We start from the raw sequence: 17,459 nt of genomic DNA on the forward strand, positions 1-17,459 counted from the left end.
GGTAGTGTTTGAAATACAGCTTTTTGAAAGCTGAAGCACTGCAGCATTTCATCCTTGTTCATGTTTCACATGAGGTGATGCAAACTTTTCCTCCAGCTTCTCTTCTTTCCTTATTCCCACTTTGCCCCTTTTCTGCCTCCAGCTCCCTTTTTTGATACAGTAGGGACAAAGCAGTAGTCAGCAGGGCATTGACTAAGAATAAAAAGCTTTATAAGCACAAGGAGCATTTACTAAAGAACGGTGTAGAAACAAACCTTTTCATTCTTCCTCAGGTCACTTTTGAATTTTTAGTTTGTTTGGTTTTGCAATAGAGACCCCCTTCTACATTACAGTGAAAGTTCTACAGTCATGCGCCAAGATTTCTAGCTTCATCAGCAACATTTTCCCTTTAAAATGCTGCCAACAGCACAGCCAGGCTTCACTTGTCCCACTGAGACAAAGTTTTTTCACCTTGGAAGCAAAAATGCATTTAGAGGCACTTTCTTCTTTCTGCAGCCCAGATGGATACGTTCATTACTTAACTCTATGGAAAAACTAAAAATAGGGTTTGGTAGCATTAATGAACTGTGATGGATAAATCTCATAGCCTGGCAGAATTATATCAGATTGGTGGGGAGAAGGCCTTCTATTCCGATACAGCTCCATTCCTTGGATTACTTTCTAGCCTGAGAGGCATATATCCCAGCCTTACAGTGAAAAAGAACATCACTGGTTAGATCCCAGATCTGTAAACATATCTAAACCATACATTCTTAAAAAATAGTACTGATGGCAATAATCTCTACTAGTATAAATAGTGGATGTGCTGCTACACATGAATAAAAAGGTTCCAGTGGTCCAATGCAGCCCTTCACAGAGTCATAAAGGTTTGAAACAAACTGGAACAACAGATTATCAGATGACTCCTGCATTAGGAAGTGAGGAATTAGGAATGAAATCTTGGTACCAAGGAAAGCCTCTCAGTGGAACAAGAATTTCCACCTCTTATCTCTAGATCTGTCTTTGTCTTTACTGATGGCATGTAACTGCAAACCTCTTTGGTATATGGTGCCGGACGGAGAGAGGAAGGTAGCTCGTTGTTACCCCAAATTACCTTCTCCAGCCCCACTAATGCCAGTGGCTTGCTATCAGAGATGTAGACACATGACAGATCCTTCTAAGCTTAGTGGAAAAAGACTAATAAATAACTCAACTCTTGAGAATACTAGGATTTCAAGTGGCATGATATAGCATCCACATATTGATCCCATTATACTGTATGGATTCCAGGTGCTCTAACATCTAAATACTGTACTTGTATTATATACAGAAGCAATTAACAATAAATATGCAGAAATGGAAAGATGCAAATAAAACCACTTCCAAGTTACTTTGCCACAGTTCAGTTTCATTTCTGTCCATAACTACATCTGTTGTTGTGGCTTCTGAAATTTGCTCCAAGTCAGGTTTATATTTTTGGAGACAGTAAGTTGCAAATCATCATGCAACACAGTCAAAGATACAGCTGTAAGTATGAAAGAGTCTTCATACTTAAAGTTATCTCATTTTCTCATTAAAGTTAGAAGGTATCACAAATTAAATTTCAGATGACCAAACATTCCATTTCTATAATGAAGATGAAGGATAATGAATGGGAGCCCCTGGCCACGCTGCACCTAAGTTCTGGGACAAAAAGTCATTATTCACTGGTGGGGGCTACAAGCTCTTGGAAGACTCCATACTCTGTTCAGTGGTTACAGACAGAAAACCAACCAACCAACACCCATGACCCACAAACCCAAACCCTTTTCAGAAAAGAAACTCTGTGGTGAGAGCACCTCTCCACTGACACCCTGGAGAAGAGAAAGAAGGAAAAAAGGGTAGACAGGGAACTAAAAGTATACTGGCTAGAGCAAGGATTAGGCAGAGAGGTGCTGGAGCAAGTGCTACAGTACCAGAAAGGTAAGTTATCTGTACCCTTCTCCTAGATATTAAAATGGTAAAGAGCCAAACAAACAAAAAGCTTCCCTTATCCCCCCCAGTAAAAACCCCAACTAAATCTCCCTGCTTCCCTGACAATGTGTGCTCTCCTGAAACTTGTTTCTGATATCAACTTTACACCTAAATTTTTTATGGCATTTTATCTTCTTCAATCTGCTCCAGTGGTGTCCCCCAGTTCCACCAAGTTCCTCTGCCAGGCAAACAGTGATGCCCATTCCAAGCATCCCAACCATCATTCACACACTGTGCTCTCCACGGCAGCCTACAGCTCAACAGCCTGATGAAAAACGCACCTAAAATCAGGCTCTAACTGATGGGACATTTGGAGAAAGAAAGCAAAGACAAGGACAGACTTTTTCATTTTCATCAAAACAATATCGTTTGTCTCTGAGCAGAATTCCAGACTTAGAAAGGCATAGAAAGTTTTCTATAAGTCCTGGAAGGGAAGAAAAAGGCACAAAACATTTTACTGCGTTACTGACATTAAGTGTGCTTAAATAAAACCAAGAAAATCTTAGGAGAGAAGAAAAAGGATTACTAGCAGAGGACATCCCTACCCGAACACCCTTACATGGCAGATTCTCTCCTCCTGGCTGATCCACAGTATTTGAGGATGCCCAAATTAATTTTACCAAAAACTAAGCCAATTCACACCTCTTGTTTCTTTCAACAGGCTACCCTACGAACTTTTAGCTCATGTTGTATTCCACTGAAGGAAAATGAAATGCTGTCCAAGTGAACAAAAATAAAAGATGGGGAACTAACACAAAACCAGGGATGTAGACGTTTACAACAATCCTAGAACCATTCAATAATTTTGATTTGCTATGTTACTTCCTGTTCTGAAATTAAACCTGGTCTTCAATACAAAAGACCAGAATTCAGCCTGTATAGTCAGCAAGCTGATGCTGATGACAAGTAGGAACTGTTGTTACTGCAGGAAGATATGGGAAATCACGTGTGAAAAAAGGGCAAACAACCTTTTCATGCCACAGATTGCATCCTTTGCCCTGAATTTAGAGGATACAAACAAAGCTATTCTACCTTCAAACACTAGTATGTGATCTTCAATTACTCGATCTCAAAATCTGCTACTTTTGTGACAGCTGTTAAATAAATTTATAGATACACACCTTCCAAAATAAGAAGTTGGACAATGGATTTACAATACTACCATCTCAGTCTCAGACCACAACTTACACATTCATTTTATAATAAGAAAACCTCACTGAGAACAGAGTTGCTAGTGATGTCTCTACTCCTGACTCTTAAAAGGGCGAATGAGGAGGTGCAGGGAGACTGAGCTTTCTAGGTTCATCAGTTAGGAGGATGGAAAAATAATAGACAACAAAATTCTCCTTCGTAAGCAGCGAGAGCTACGTTCAATCAGCAGTGCCCACCTAAGCCCTTGGGTGGTTGAGGATCTCCACGTCACTGAAGGAGACTAACGGATCTGATGCGCAGAAAGTCTGACTCCCTTTGCTGTTTCTTGCTGCAGCAATAAATCTGGGTGCTCTCTCAAACATGTGCTGCCATGAACAGAGAGACGCTAAGCAGACTAGAAGAGCCAAATCCTGCTCTCCATTATTCAGATGGAATCCAAGAAGAAACATGATTTCAAGCAGCAGTACTTTTCCTACTGCCCCCCTTCAGAAATCAATTTCAGAGAAGTCATAATAACCACCTACCCTAATTGCTTCAAGAGCACAGAGATCACACAGTTCTGTCTTCTCAACTAAAATATGGCCCAATACTGAGGAATAAAAGCCTTAATGCTGTAAAAGGTTTGGTCACTACAACTGCAATGCTACATAACAGCCATGTGCTACGAACTCTGTATCTCCAAGTACTTGGAAGACCTGCATCATCTTCAACTCCCCCATTAAGACCCAAGCTCACTAAATACTTTATTAATTAAAAATACCTATTTTTTCCTAAACATGAACTAGAATTCCAATGTTAAATTTTCAGAGTAAAAGCAAAAAACAACCAAACCCACAAAACTCCCTTCACTCATACAAGGCATTGTCTCACTTCAAAGCCTCAAATTCACCTCCTACTGCCCTCAAACTGTGTTACCTGTCCCATGTATGAACCAGAAGTGTCAATAGGCAAATCACTCTAGTTTCAAGACGGCTCTTTGTTAATCCTTCTACCACTTAAAACCCTAAAAGCTTTCAAGTTTCCTGCTATATAAAGGTGCATCTTGTGCTGAAATAATTAGGTTTGAAGTTACAAAAATTCTGAATGTAATCAGGTAAAATATTCCCCTCAATCATCCAATAGAACACGTACCAGAAATATGCCAACTCCGAAAAAAATTCTAGCTTAGTGAATTTCTAGTCTGAATTAAAAACAAGTAAGCTGAATGTAACAGCCACTAAGTTAGATACTAATACTAGAAATTATTTTTGAAATTTAAAACACTTTAAGAAGTTGTGTTTGTTTTTTTTTTTTTTTGTTTGTTTTTTTTTTTTTTTTTTTTATGCAGCACCTCTCAGCACCAAGGTCCATGAAAGAACACAAATCAGTAAAATAGAAACATTCAAAACCCAAAGAAGGGGTAACCATATCCCCATGATGAGGGAAAACAGGTAAGTGTGGAGCAGTACACAAGGAACAGCAGCTTCCTATTCCTGTGAGCACCTTCTTTATTCCAGATGAGCTGGAATGAAGTCCCTTTGAAAGCTTTTGACAGTCAGCAAACGAATATGTTTGATTCAAAAATATATGGGACATCAAAAGTTAGGAAGACAATTTATTACATATTATTTTCATCATACAAGTTCATTCTTCTACATTTTAAGATGCACAACAAAAATAAAAAAAACTTTCTTCCACTTTTATTTTACAGTAGAAAGTTTAGAACTTTTGGTTTCTTTCCATATAATGGAAAACTATGGTAAATCCTCAGTCTTTTGATGAAACAAACCTGTCTTGACAGGAGGTGCACTGATTCGTTGCTCTAAATACATTAGGAAGCACTTCATTGCTACTTATTTGATAAAATAAAGAAGAGTTAAATTCTTTCTTGCTTTTGGGGACACTGTTTATCTTCCATCACATGCCTTCAAAAGTATCTAGGGTTGCTCCGCTGTAGCCTGATCCTTGGCAGCTAGAACCAGCTCTGTAAGGGCTGAAAAGCTTTTTATGTTGGTTGTTTCCAGTCCCATCTTTCGTATCTAAAAAGACAGAGAAAAATAATTAATTTTCTTTAAAACATCAAAAGCATACTAATTATTTTACTTAGAACATTTAGCAATGCATACGTTTTGTCCTGCATCAACATGCAGCAAAAAGCTAACTACACATAGTGCACACTATTAAAAAACACCCCAAATTATCCAGTGCTGCTCAGTTAAGTCTTTCCAGTTGATGTAGTGTCTTGCAGGGGAATATTTCACTGTCTTCTAGGCAACTTGTAACTAAAGCCAGTTGGAAGTTTTCCAATTAAAAAGTCAGAAAGAGAAACTTGGCTGTAAGTTTGTTTTTAATGCATTGATTTCAAGCAAAATTTTTTTTCAAACCACAAACGAAGTTTCTGGGGAAAACTTTAAAGATAAACACGAAAATGTCCAAGAACAGCCAACAGCATGATGATGAAAGCGTTTCAATAGGCTGCAAGAGCCTATGGTTCTAGCTTCAGACTTCCTGGGGGATGAAAACAACGCTACAAATAGAGAGGTTGCTATGAGTCATTTCTTATCCAAGAAATCTACTGCTCTGACAATTAGAAAAATACAGCCCTGAGAAAATTAAGTGTGCACTGAAAATAAAAATCTGTATCTCCATAAAACTGTAATGAAATGATTCTGAAAAGGTGTGTGCTGCTGGAACTCTCTGTAATGTTCACATGTACTGAAACAGCTCCTAAATGATTATGAATAACCTGTCCCAGTGCAGTTTAAATTCATGTTGCAGCAATGTTGGTGCACAGAATAGGAATAAAAGAACAAAAGCCCAACCCCAGCCAAAACCTGACAAATAACAGTTCTTTTTAGAAAGATTTCCATACTTCCACATAAATCTTCCTTTTTGGTAAGTCTCAGGCATGAGAGAAGAGTCTGCTCAGAAACAGGCACACTTCACCTACCTGTTATAACTGCTACAACAGCATCTGCTTGTAAACAAGAAGGATGACAAATGCTTGGCAACTAATGACATTTTCTATAATATTTTCTTCTTTTACTTGTTTTGTTATTTAAGGTTCCATATCTGACATTGAAAGGAACTTACACTTATGCGGCACAACAAATAAGGCTCACATCTCCAAAGCTCTTGGGAACAGACCCTTGACTATGCAGAAAGTCAAGGCTGCACATATCCAGAGAGAAGGCAAACAAAAGCAGGGCCATAGAGATGTTTCCATCAGAGCTAAGGAAGGTCCCTGCCCTCTGATCTGTCCACACAGTGTTTCTTTTTTGTACTTTTTAGTGCTAAACAGCACTTGAGTTCTGAATAGTAAAAAATATAAGCTTTGCATTCATATAAGGAAGGACTGGAAAATATGCATTGTTCAAATGGTGCAAGGTCTCAAGCCACCGCCACTCTAAAGATGCAAAAAAATGAAGCAAAGCTCCCTCAAACCAAAACCACACTGACAAAGCTTTCAAGACCAAAAAACTAAGTCAAGCTTCCCTTTCCTCCTCTGTCTCAATCCCTTCCAAAACCAGTAAAAATAGTAAACAAACTTGCTTCTCATAACTTACTTGTTCTCCAAAATACTCAACATCTAGGGCAAGCTGCAGTCGGATTTTGTTATCATCACTCATGCCCCCATTTGTACCAAGAGGGTTTGAAGTTGCAGTTCTTCTGGCTTGCTTTAATCTTTTCAGGCTCTCTTCCATTTTCTTAACAGAACTTAGCACATCGGATACAGTGTCATAATATCTAAATTAAGGAAGATTAATGAGAAAGAAAAAAAAATTACTACTTCATAATTACTACTTCATATACGCTTCCCATCCTGAGAAGAATGATGAGCAATGCTGGGAGGAATGGTTGTCCTTGTAAGCTACTTGGGTGTCCACTATTACCAATAGATCAATATTTCCATCATTAGTCTTAGACATCAATGTGAAGATTACTATTTAATGTTGAACCTCCTCATCACAACTGATCAAGATGACTGAACTCAACAGAGACCAACGAATGCAATTGCTCATTCTGAAATACCCTCTACTTACAATTGGGGGCTAAGTAAAATTCCATTACAAACAGGACAATACTAAGCTCCTGACAGACCAAAAAAAGGCCATAGTTTTAGACAAGTTATAGAAGCATACATGTATATGAGAGCATGAAGTGCACACCAGTCAGAAATATCTATTTCTAAAATGAAGAAACTGATCTAAACAGAACTCAGGAAGCTGGCAGAAAAAGTCAGAGGAACACTAATGCCAAGTTAGCAATGGTGTAGATGGAATAAAACACCACCTACCAGGTACTGTGAGCCACATTAAAGAAAACATAGAATCAAATAAAGTAAACAAATCCACAAAACTTCCAAAAGTCCTATGGACTGAAATTCCATGCCTAAATGGGAAGGACATAATGTAACAGAAATTAAATAACAGATCCCCAGGACAATGAGTTATTAATAGATAAGGAGAAAATAGAGCAACAACAGGAAATTAGGAGATCTGTAAGAGGAGTGACCAGACTGAGTTATCATTTGCTAAAATCCACAACTTTCAAAGAGGCTCTCTATGACAGTGATCAAACTACTACTCTAAGAATTAACAAAGATGCAAGAATCTTCCTGACACCTACTTTTAAAGAGGGAGGCAACAGAAAAGCAGGTAAGCTTTTTTAAGGGATAATTAGTTAGGAATGGCTAAAGAAAAAGTGCTTGCCAGTGCCATGGAAACTGTTTCAATATACCAGTCTACAAAAAGTAAAACTATACCAATAATAGACACCCATGTTCTCGTACCATATCTTGGTATTTCACTCACTCGTGAGTACTTCCTACTTCTGTTGTACTTCAAAGTTCTTATGCCATTTAAGCAAGTTTAGTCCTTAGTGATTTTTAACCAGTTTATGCTCTTTTCTGTTTTTCTCATTTGGGAGCAAGAAGATACTGTCACAGCAGGAAATTTAATTACTTGCATCTGCATTCTCACTGAAGAAACTATAATCTTCCTCCATTTCACTTTGTCTCTTCTTTTGTTCAGTGAGGATAAGACATTTTAAAAACACTAACAACAAACAATGAAAACATAATTCAACAGAAAATTCCAAGGAATTAACAAATCTTACCCGTGTTTAATCTAGAACTGAAGGTGGTTTTGGTAATGCTGACACAGAAAGTGAGAAAATGCTTTTTGGATGAAAAGGCAAGCTCTGGCAGGATCCAAGAAACTACAGAACCGCTACTTACTTTGCATGGTGTCACCAGATTTACTGAAGCTTTAAAAGCAGGGTTTACTAGACACAGAGAAGCAGACAGACAGAACTTCCAAACAAAAGTATTGCTTTCTCATATTACACCGTTTAACTGGCTGAACTCACAGAATACAACATCCCACAGCAGTCTGAATTTAAAATATAGCTAGACAAACAGCTGGACACAAAACCCATTATGGAACTCAAGAAGTTCTCAAGATTCTAAGTAGGAAACAGAAGATCTACTAAAGAAAGCATTGTTTTATGACTGCCTTATTTAACTGTGAGCAGTTACCTCTTCAGCAGTTAAAAAAAAATCCAAAGCTGCTTTTTTTTTTAAACCACTAAGAAGCTGGATAACCATCATATACATTAAAAAAGTCAAAGGAAAGTAGGACTCAAGTTTCTTGAAAATTTGACCATTGTTCACTGAAAATAACATGCAGTTAAGGTCCTATATCAATTCTGGAAGAAAAATGCAAGTTTTTAGTTCACCATTGCATTACTAGAGCTGAACAATTTTGCAAATACCCTAAACCGTTTGCATAGATCTGAGCAGAAGCCAGGTCTCCAGATTCCCTGCCCTCTATTTCATCTGCTCTAATACACACCACCAGAGTAAATCTGAAGAAATATACCCTGCCAAAAGGGAATATTCTTGGATTTATACTGTTGTGTTAATTCATAGTGTTTTATTTTTTCTGGTGCCCGTTCAATGGACACTGGAGCTTTTAATTAATGCAGAGAATGTTCTCTGTGATTCTCTTACTTTTGTGTGCTCTCAGAGAGGGCGCCTTCCAACCATAGATGAATCATGGGCTGCTTCAATGTATCTTTATATTCATTCTGCAGTCGATAGAAGGGCTTAAGAGCACTGTCAACATAAGGTGAAGCTTTAGTTGGCACCTCCTGGTAGATGACAGGGAAACAAGGTAAGGAAAAAATTTTCAGTAAGGAAATTACTGGTTCTATCAACACTGAATTTTAGCACATCTATAAAATGCTAAGCTTGCACTTCAGCAAAGAGATACATACTCCATTCACAACAGATCTATGAAGAGGTCATCGCACACAGGAAAGACACCACCACAAAATCATTCAGTAGTGTTATACAACACGACACAATACAGAATAAGGTTCAACGTGGCCAAAGGTTTTTGAAAGATGTGGCCAGCCAGCCACTCCTGTTACCAAGGCATCATCCTGAATGACCTTTCTGCTCACACCGGTTCCAAAGAAAGCCGAGCAGACTCGGCATCCACAACAGTCTATTCCATCTTTGTTAAAACCCCTGCTATTCTGCACTATACATCAGCAAACTGAAGACACTGTTCCTTCTGTTCTTATACCACCCTGCACCCTCAGTATATTTTCCAGAAGAACGCTTCTGGGATAACTAACATTCCCTCACTATCTTCTTCTCAGTTAGCTTTGGTGGCAGAATGCTTCATCTCTCCAAGGATGATCCACACATAAGTTTGGGTGAACCTCATGCATTGCAAAGCACCAAACATATCCAGGGTGCATCAGATCTTTGACACATGAAATAACATCATTAACCTCTTAGAGTTCCCAGTCTTAGAACCTGGCCAAGCAAAAGAGTCTCTGCACATCTGGTTCCTGCAAAGACTATCCTCATGCCCAATTCTGAACTCTAATGAAAAAATCAAAAGTATTACAACATGGCAAAAATAAAGTTGCCAGAACTTAACATGACTGTAATAACTTATCTTCTCTTCCAAAGTCCTGTCTCTCCTGTTTATCAGCTCAGGCTTTGCACTACATGAAGCCAGTTAGACTGATAGCCAAGAGAACAATGTGGTCACACTCACAGAGTACAATGAGTTCAAGTGAGCAACTCAGTTGACTTGAAGGTAGCCAGGTCCTATGTCTTTGTTCTGGCACAGTTAGCCCACCATCTGCTTAAATGTCCCCTGGACAACTGAGAGATGATGGCAGTCCACTACACCACTATGCTGAGTTTGCTTTCAGGTAACTGAGCTAAGCAGTGTAGGGTTGTTGGATTTTCACCTTCCTTAGAGTTACATACTTTGCTCTACTCTTTCCTTAACTTTCAGTAAAAATATTCTCTGTTAAAGACAGAGCAATCTAATGACTACATAGATGAACTTATTAGCCTCAAGGTTGCTGCTTCTTTTTAAATACAATTTCTGGTTAAGACATTGAGAAACCCTAGTAATAAGCTGAAGTAATAAACAACTCCCTCAGGAACAATTTCTCTTCCAGGTTACCCTAGTGTTTAGCACCCAAAGAAAATTTAATATCCTCCCAAGAAGTAGGCTTAACAGCTCTATTTTTTTTCCATTTAACCATTGGAAAAGTACATCCTTGCTGCTGGCTGTACAGTTTCTTCACAGGAGCTGGGAAAATGCTTTTGATTTTGGTGAGCCAAGGTAGCCCTCCCACCATCCCCAACCAAAACCATCCCACAAACAACTAGGAAGAGAGAGCAGAGGGAGAGGGGTGAACGAAAAGGAACTGGGGCCTTGCCCATTTCAGACTGCCTTCTGCACTCCAATTAAGGATGGATGTAGTTGCGCTTCCCATTACTCAAATTTTTCTCTTTTGTCTGAATGATACCAACTACCTACCAACACAACTGTGCAGAGGGACTGGCAAATTCAAGTCACAGCAGTAGAACAAGCCAAGATCATTTCACCATTATTTTTTACTAGTTTCTCCACAAATTACTCTTTTTAGCCATTCTCATCTTGTTCCTTTTGTGCAAGATACTTCTTGAATCAAATCCAAGCAGCTAGCTCACTGGGAAGAAGTTTCTTGACATAGCAGGCAGAAGTGTCAGACTCCACAAGAAGCTAGCAGCACTGAATCTTACGGTATATGCCATGACATGAGTGGAATACATTTATTCTTATTCACCATTTTTCTTTTGTACATCAACAGTTCTACTCCTGCTCTACTGGACAGGTCTGAAGAACTCATAAACATAGTGACCAGTTAACATTCTTAGCACAGGCCTTCCTGAGATTTATTTTTCATCTCCAGCTGGCACTGACCTTATTGGTTCTCCTGTATAATCTTGGAACTTCCAGTGCACTCTTCAGGTAAGCAAAGGAGGACTCACTCAGATCCTGGATAATCCTGTTATTCAAGGTAGGCACACAAGCTGATAAAGAAGTCTTCGAGTCTTCCAAAGCTCCTATTGAAGTAAAAATGCTAAAGTTTAAACTGAGCTACCCTGCCCAATCACAAAATAAATTACGACCCCTCCTGAATAAAAACTAAAAAAAAAAAAAAAAAACACAACCAAAAAAAAACCCCAAAAAACAAACCAACCACCACCCCAAAGCACTTCAGACTCACTCAATTTTAACAAAATGTTTTCCAGATTCAAGACGGTTGGTTGTTCAAGACCACTTCTATTTAACAATTTAAACCTAAAGCAAGCTTCATCAAGCAATAAAAGCATGACTACTTTCAAATTTTTCATTGTAAATAATGAAACTGTGTGTAAAAGCTGGTTTTGTTGGTTGGCAGAGGGGATTTGGGAGAAAGGGGAAAGCAACAAAAATCCATCCTCTCAGCTTTACCTGCAATACAAGATACATTCTTGAAGCCAATCATTTCAAGTTTTGGTTTAATAATTTCTAAGATGTCAGGAATCTGAACAAAGAAAAGCCAGAAGAGATACAGTCATGTTATAATCATATTTTAACTACCTTCCCTATATTCTGTAAGTTTCCAGCGCACCAAAAGGCACCTTAACTGCAGTGAAAATAAAAAAAAAAAAAAAATTATGGGAAACCAGTAGTAGAACACAATATTCATAGGAAGTAAGGCCTATGCACTAAATCCCCCACCTCACTCTTGTCCTCAGAGGAAACAAGTTAGAATTAACAAAACAGGATCAACCCAGATGCAATTTACAATTTCACAAATTACAGGCATCACTATTTTGGGTCAATAAGGCTGAAAAGTCATCTGTACTGGAAATTAGTACCACACATCTCTTTTCATGATTATGGATCATTAATAAAGCATAATCATGATGATACAATCTTTTTAAACCTTAGACTAAAACCAGTAAGCATTTAAAAGAGCTTTAATATTAAAGCTGAATATTACAGCATACTCCAAGCTGCCACAGAGATTTTACTAGCAAAGGCAAGACTGTTGTAGTGACGCTTTTCACCAAAAACAAGCAGAAACATATTATTTTAGGGGTTAAGTTCAGCAGCTACTGATAAGAACAGTTTAAATACCTGAAATGGTGTCTCTGTAATCTGCCCTTCCAAATAAATATACACCAGACCATTTATTTCAGGTCACATTTTCTGTATCAGACTAGTGCAGTTTCAGCATTTAAGATTGAAAAAAATAGCTTTATGGTATGGTATTTTAAACAATTTAATGTCCTCAACAAGATGCCAAACAATACTGGCACACAGATCAACAAAGACTCTTCTGTAATCAAAGTCTCAACACAAACCTGATCCTGGAGTTTGTCCAGATCTGCAGCAACATGCACCAGCTGAGTACTAGATACAGAAGGCAATGGCTGACTTTCTGGAGAACACCCGTTCCCTTGGTCCTCACTAGAGTTGAGGTTTACAGAAGACTCCTTTCTACCAGCTGGCACAGTTTTTTTGCTTTCCTTCATATTCTCACTGGAAATGGGCCTTACAGAAACCTGAAACATCAAATGGAGATGTGACCCCTAGCAACAGTGAAGGCAGTTAAGGTTGGATGAACAGAAGCAGGGTATAAAGGACTCGTAAGTTCTTAGCATTAGAACGACAGATTTCTAATAGATACTTGCATTCCTAAATTACTTTAAAAAAAGATATTTTTGAATCAGTTTTTGGTGCACTAAGGAGTTGGATGATTTGGAACAAATTTGTTGCTGTAGTAGAGGGCAGCCCAGTCCCATAGCAGTTTGCACCCATGTGGTATTCAAATGAACTACTGCACTGGAGGAATGTGCAAGACCAAATCATTATCTGCTTCACAGAAGCACACTTTACTTTCACATTCTGGAATACAAAAATCGTAACCACTCACTGCTGTCAAACAACTCCTTTCTCCCACCTCCTCAAGCTCTCTGCCACTAGGGCCACGCCTCACTCAGCTGCTCTGTTTTAACTCTGGTACTCGTCAGTACTTTTCCTGAGTCAACTTAGCTGAGAGAATTGAGTCATTGAGTCTTAAGGAAAGGATAAAGGGAGATCTCAACGCTGTCTTCAGCTACCTAAGGGGCATGTATAGAGAAGACAGAATCAGTCTTTTCCTTGAGGTACAGTGACAGAATAAGAGGCAATGGATATGGACTGTAGCAAAGGAAATTCTGATCAAATATGTGGAAAAAGTGGTCTAGGGCTCCCACAGAGATGTTAAATCGACATCTTTGGATATACTACAAATTCTGTGTGAAAAGGCTCTACAAAACCTTATCTAAGCTGGCCCTGTTTTGAGCAGGAACCAGGACCAGATGACCTCCAGAAAAGCCTTCAAATTCCAATTATTCTATCATGCTCTCTTTCTACCACACAAGAAACAGGGGAAATATTCTACAGCTGGGAGCAGGGAGTAGAAGAGCAAAGCACAACCTCTCCTGCTCAGAAGTAGGGAATCATTGATGCTGAGTTAGTTGCTCATGAAACTTCCAGTGCAACAGTCTCAACACTGAGCAGCTGATCTGGATTAACTTACTCCTTTTTGCAGTGCTCATTTTCACCCAGTTTAGTTTCACAACCTCATTCACTGTATCAGTGAGTAAACACTTACACAAACAGAAAAAAGGAAAAAGATTATGGCTATTTCTTTCAGTGGGAGAGGCAGCCTTAAGCATATAAGGAAGTACAGCCTTGGCAACGATCAGACAGTAATACTACAGCAACACTGATATTTGTGGTTAACATACTTTGCGATGATGCTTTTTATAAAACAAACTAAGTGCTTGGGAAGTGTTCTTGTTAAAGAATTTTAAGTGCTTTTTTCAAACTTAACAAGAGGTCATATACTTGGTTTCAAAAGGTCTCTTCTTGATGGACATACTCAATCACCAAAACCATAAGCATGCTGTTCTCTTACCTCAGCAACGAACACAGAGTAGCGTGCCAAAATCTGCAGGCTAAGTTTCCACAGACGGTGTGCTAATAAGGGTAAAAACATTTGATCTGACCAACACTTCTGAAGACTCATCCAGACCATGTGAGTGGCCAAAAGACAGTATGAACTGCCAGCTAGAAACAATCAGACAACAAAGGTCAAGTTCCTAAGCACGTTTCTAAAAGGTGGAACATTAGTGTAATTGCATTACCTGAGGTTTAATTAAAACAAGAACGCTTCCAATGAGACAGAGTAACAAAGGTAGCAAAGTGGATTGATTAAGCCTTGTCTAAAACAAACTCATTGTTTAGATTTCAAATTCCAGTAAGTTTTGCTATAGTGTATCTCACAAACACATGGCTCTTAGCTGCCTTCCTCATCAGTATTTACTAGGAAGCTTTTCTGATTACAATATACTTCCAACTAATACACCAGACTGTATTTCCTGTTTTTCTTCCTTCCACGCTAATCCTTGCTGTGCATATCTGCTGATAAATAAATGTGTTTTTGTAGTGGACACCAACACTATAAACTGTAGCAAGCCTGAGCACTGCCCACAGATAGCTATTTTTGCCTCCACATAGCCCTGCACCAATTAAGAAAATATGTCCCAATAACACAACACAGATTTTGGTTGTCATTTAGAGGATGCCAAATGCTAATTTAGTTCCTTCTTGCACTGAGGGGACAGTTCCACAAACATTAATGGCTGCTGCCAAAGGAGGTGTCTTTAATAAGTAAAGGGATCACTGAACAGTACTCTCATGTTGTCTTCCCTGTAAAAATGTATTATACTGTTTAATCAGTTCATCAGAAAACAGAAAGCTTGTGTGGCACCATGGGAGGGACACTCCTAAATCCTCAATAGACAAGCCAGTAACCACTGCTGCCTACACCACCAATTCCTTTACAATTTTTTTTTTTTTTTTTTTGCAATAAAGCTTACCTGGTGCTTCCTCTAGTGTATCTGAAAGTGCATCTTCTAAGGCCCCCGCTATTTCTCTGAATCTGAGAGACAGAAAAGTTTTGAATATTACAATTCAAAAATTGCTTAAATTGATGCCTAATTTTTTTTCCCAAAGTTTATTCCAGTATTATTTCAGTGTACTATCAATGCACATATACAGATTTTAAACGTGGGGTTAATTTTGTACAACAAAGGGTAATATAAACCAGATCAACATTCAAACACTTGAGAGACCACCTTTGACATTTTACAGGCAGATATGACTGTTATACTTTGGGAAATTATTAGTCATGGCTGTAAACTTTATTACAGAAGTATCAAGCCCTCAGTTTTTTTGAGGAGTGTCGTGTTTTGTTACTGTTTTTTAAACTAAAAGCAAACACATTGTCTCATACTTGCTTTAGCTGACCTTTAGATTTGTCAGGTGATGTTGGAGGCTTCAACTTTCTACATGTCTGTTAATGAACAGTGGCATAAGGTTCTGCAAACAATTCTGTACCTGATAAAAATCGATAGTTCCTCACAGGACACCCTGATCCCCTTTTTCAAAATTCATCCTTCAAAAAAAGTAAAAGAAAAATCCCACCTCCCCAGTTTTCTTATGTATAAGAGCAGAGTTAATATTAAAACATCTGATACTCTTTCATACTTAAAGTATATTGGATAAACAACATAGCATCTTCTTCATTTAAAAATTTTTAAGCAAGAGCTGCAGGAAATTCTTCTTCAACCAGGTTTTCCCTCTAAATGTTGAAACAAAGCATAGGTTTTGTCATTTGTTTCCCCCTTCTCCCTTTTCTATGCATCTTTGTAACTCTGTAAGCCTTTCTATCAAACTTACTAATCATGAACCACTATAGCTCTTCTTAAAACTTGAGTTTCCACATCACAAAAGGGGCTCCAGCTAGCTTTTCTTGTCCTAACGGACTGGATGCATGTTTAGCAACTAAACATGTTTCAGAAATATTTGTGAAATGGCTTCAAAACCTCATTCCTGCCTCCGCACCACTTCCTCTGACAAAGCAGTGTCTTTAAGTCTTACAGTGAGAAGGATTAGAAAATGGAATCAGATTTTTAACAAGGGCATATTTTTTGCTGAATGTTTCCTACATTCACCCCAATGTGGGGTTCATTAGTTGCACAGTCAGTTATACTGACATCATCAAAGGAATGGCAAGGGAAAGAGTTACAGGGGCTGTTTGTGCCACCACTGCTACAAGAAAAAAACAATGCCTGTACATCCCTCTGCTCCACAAGGGATTGGTTGTAAAGGCTTTAGCGAGGACTGAGTCTTCTGGGTAATTTCTGTAGTTGAAAAAAAAAAATCAAAAACCCCAACAAGCTTAATTATAAATGACACAGTGTGAGAAAATATTTCAATAAAAGTCCTGTATGACTTAAGGATACTAACAGACAAAGAAAAGGTTTCCCTGGTACATGTTTATAATGAATATGTTGCATTATATTCATAGTTGTGCACTAAAGAGTTCATGGGCACTTCTGAAAGTTATCAGTTATTCCAATATATAGGAATACTGTAGTGAAAGATGAACCAGCTGCTTTTAGCCAACCATTTTTTGAAACAGTGCACTATTTAGATTTACAGGAATCCTGGATTAAAGGAAAAGGATTTTTGAAAAAGTTTTTTTAATCAGTCAGAGGTCAAAACACCTAATGGAAAGAACGGCTTTGAACAGAAAGAATATGCTGAAGCTTCATTTCAATTTTATGAGCAAGACTATCAAAGTTTGATCAAGCAGCCACTTACTAGTAAAGTTGCACTTTCAAAAAAATGGGGAAGACTCACAGGCCTATTACTGAAATACATCTGTTAAAAGTTTCTTTAATGGCTATAGTTCCATAGACACTTTTAGTATGGGCACTCAGCACTGCTACTGTAGCAAGGACTCCTGCCCTTTCCCTTGGGCTAGCATGAGTATCTGTAAAGTGAAGTGGTTTGGAGAAATTGATGGGAGTTGAATGTCAGGCTTTTTTTCCCCCCCCCGCAAGGTAACATCCTCCTATCAGTTCCCTA

The 17,459-nt window shown here is 38.4% G+C and overlaps 1 protein-coding gene across 1 annotated transcript in view; it reads right to left on the bottom strand.

Moving 5' to 3' along the window:
• Window positions 1-4,725: 4,725 nt before the first annotated feature.
• COG2 (component of oligomeric golgi complex 2) overlaps window positions 4,726-17,459 on the bottom strand; it is a gene marked incomplete at its 5' end in the record, with an annotated part of 28,708 nt that continues 15,974 nt past the window's right edge. Inside the window, 8 exons of the mRNA XM_008945855.1 lie at window positions 4,726-5,162; window positions 6,690-6,870; window positions 9,137-9,276; window positions 11,406-11,548; window positions 11,940-12,012; window positions 12,839-13,039; window positions 14,440-14,591; window positions 15,404-15,465. Coding sequence (XP_008944103.1) covers window positions 5,061-5,162; window positions 6,690-6,870; window positions 9,137-9,276; window positions 11,406-11,548; window positions 11,940-12,012; window positions 12,839-13,039; window positions 14,440-14,591; window positions 15,404-15,465 — 1,054 coding nt within the window. The remainder of the gene's footprint in view (window positions 5,163-6,689; window positions 6,871-9,136; window positions 9,277-11,405; window positions 11,549-11,939; window positions 12,013-12,838; window positions 13,040-14,439; window positions 14,592-15,403; window positions 15,466-17,459) is intronic.

The sequence above is a fragment of the Merops nubicus genome, unplaced genomic scaffold (genome assembly GCF_000691845.1).
Source record: "Merops nubicus isolate BGI_N331 unplaced genomic scaffold, ASM69184v1 scaffold11248, whole genome shotgun sequence".
Taxonomy (NCBI): domain Eukaryota; kingdom Metazoa; phylum Chordata; class Aves; order Coraciiformes; family Meropidae; genus Merops; species Merops nubicus.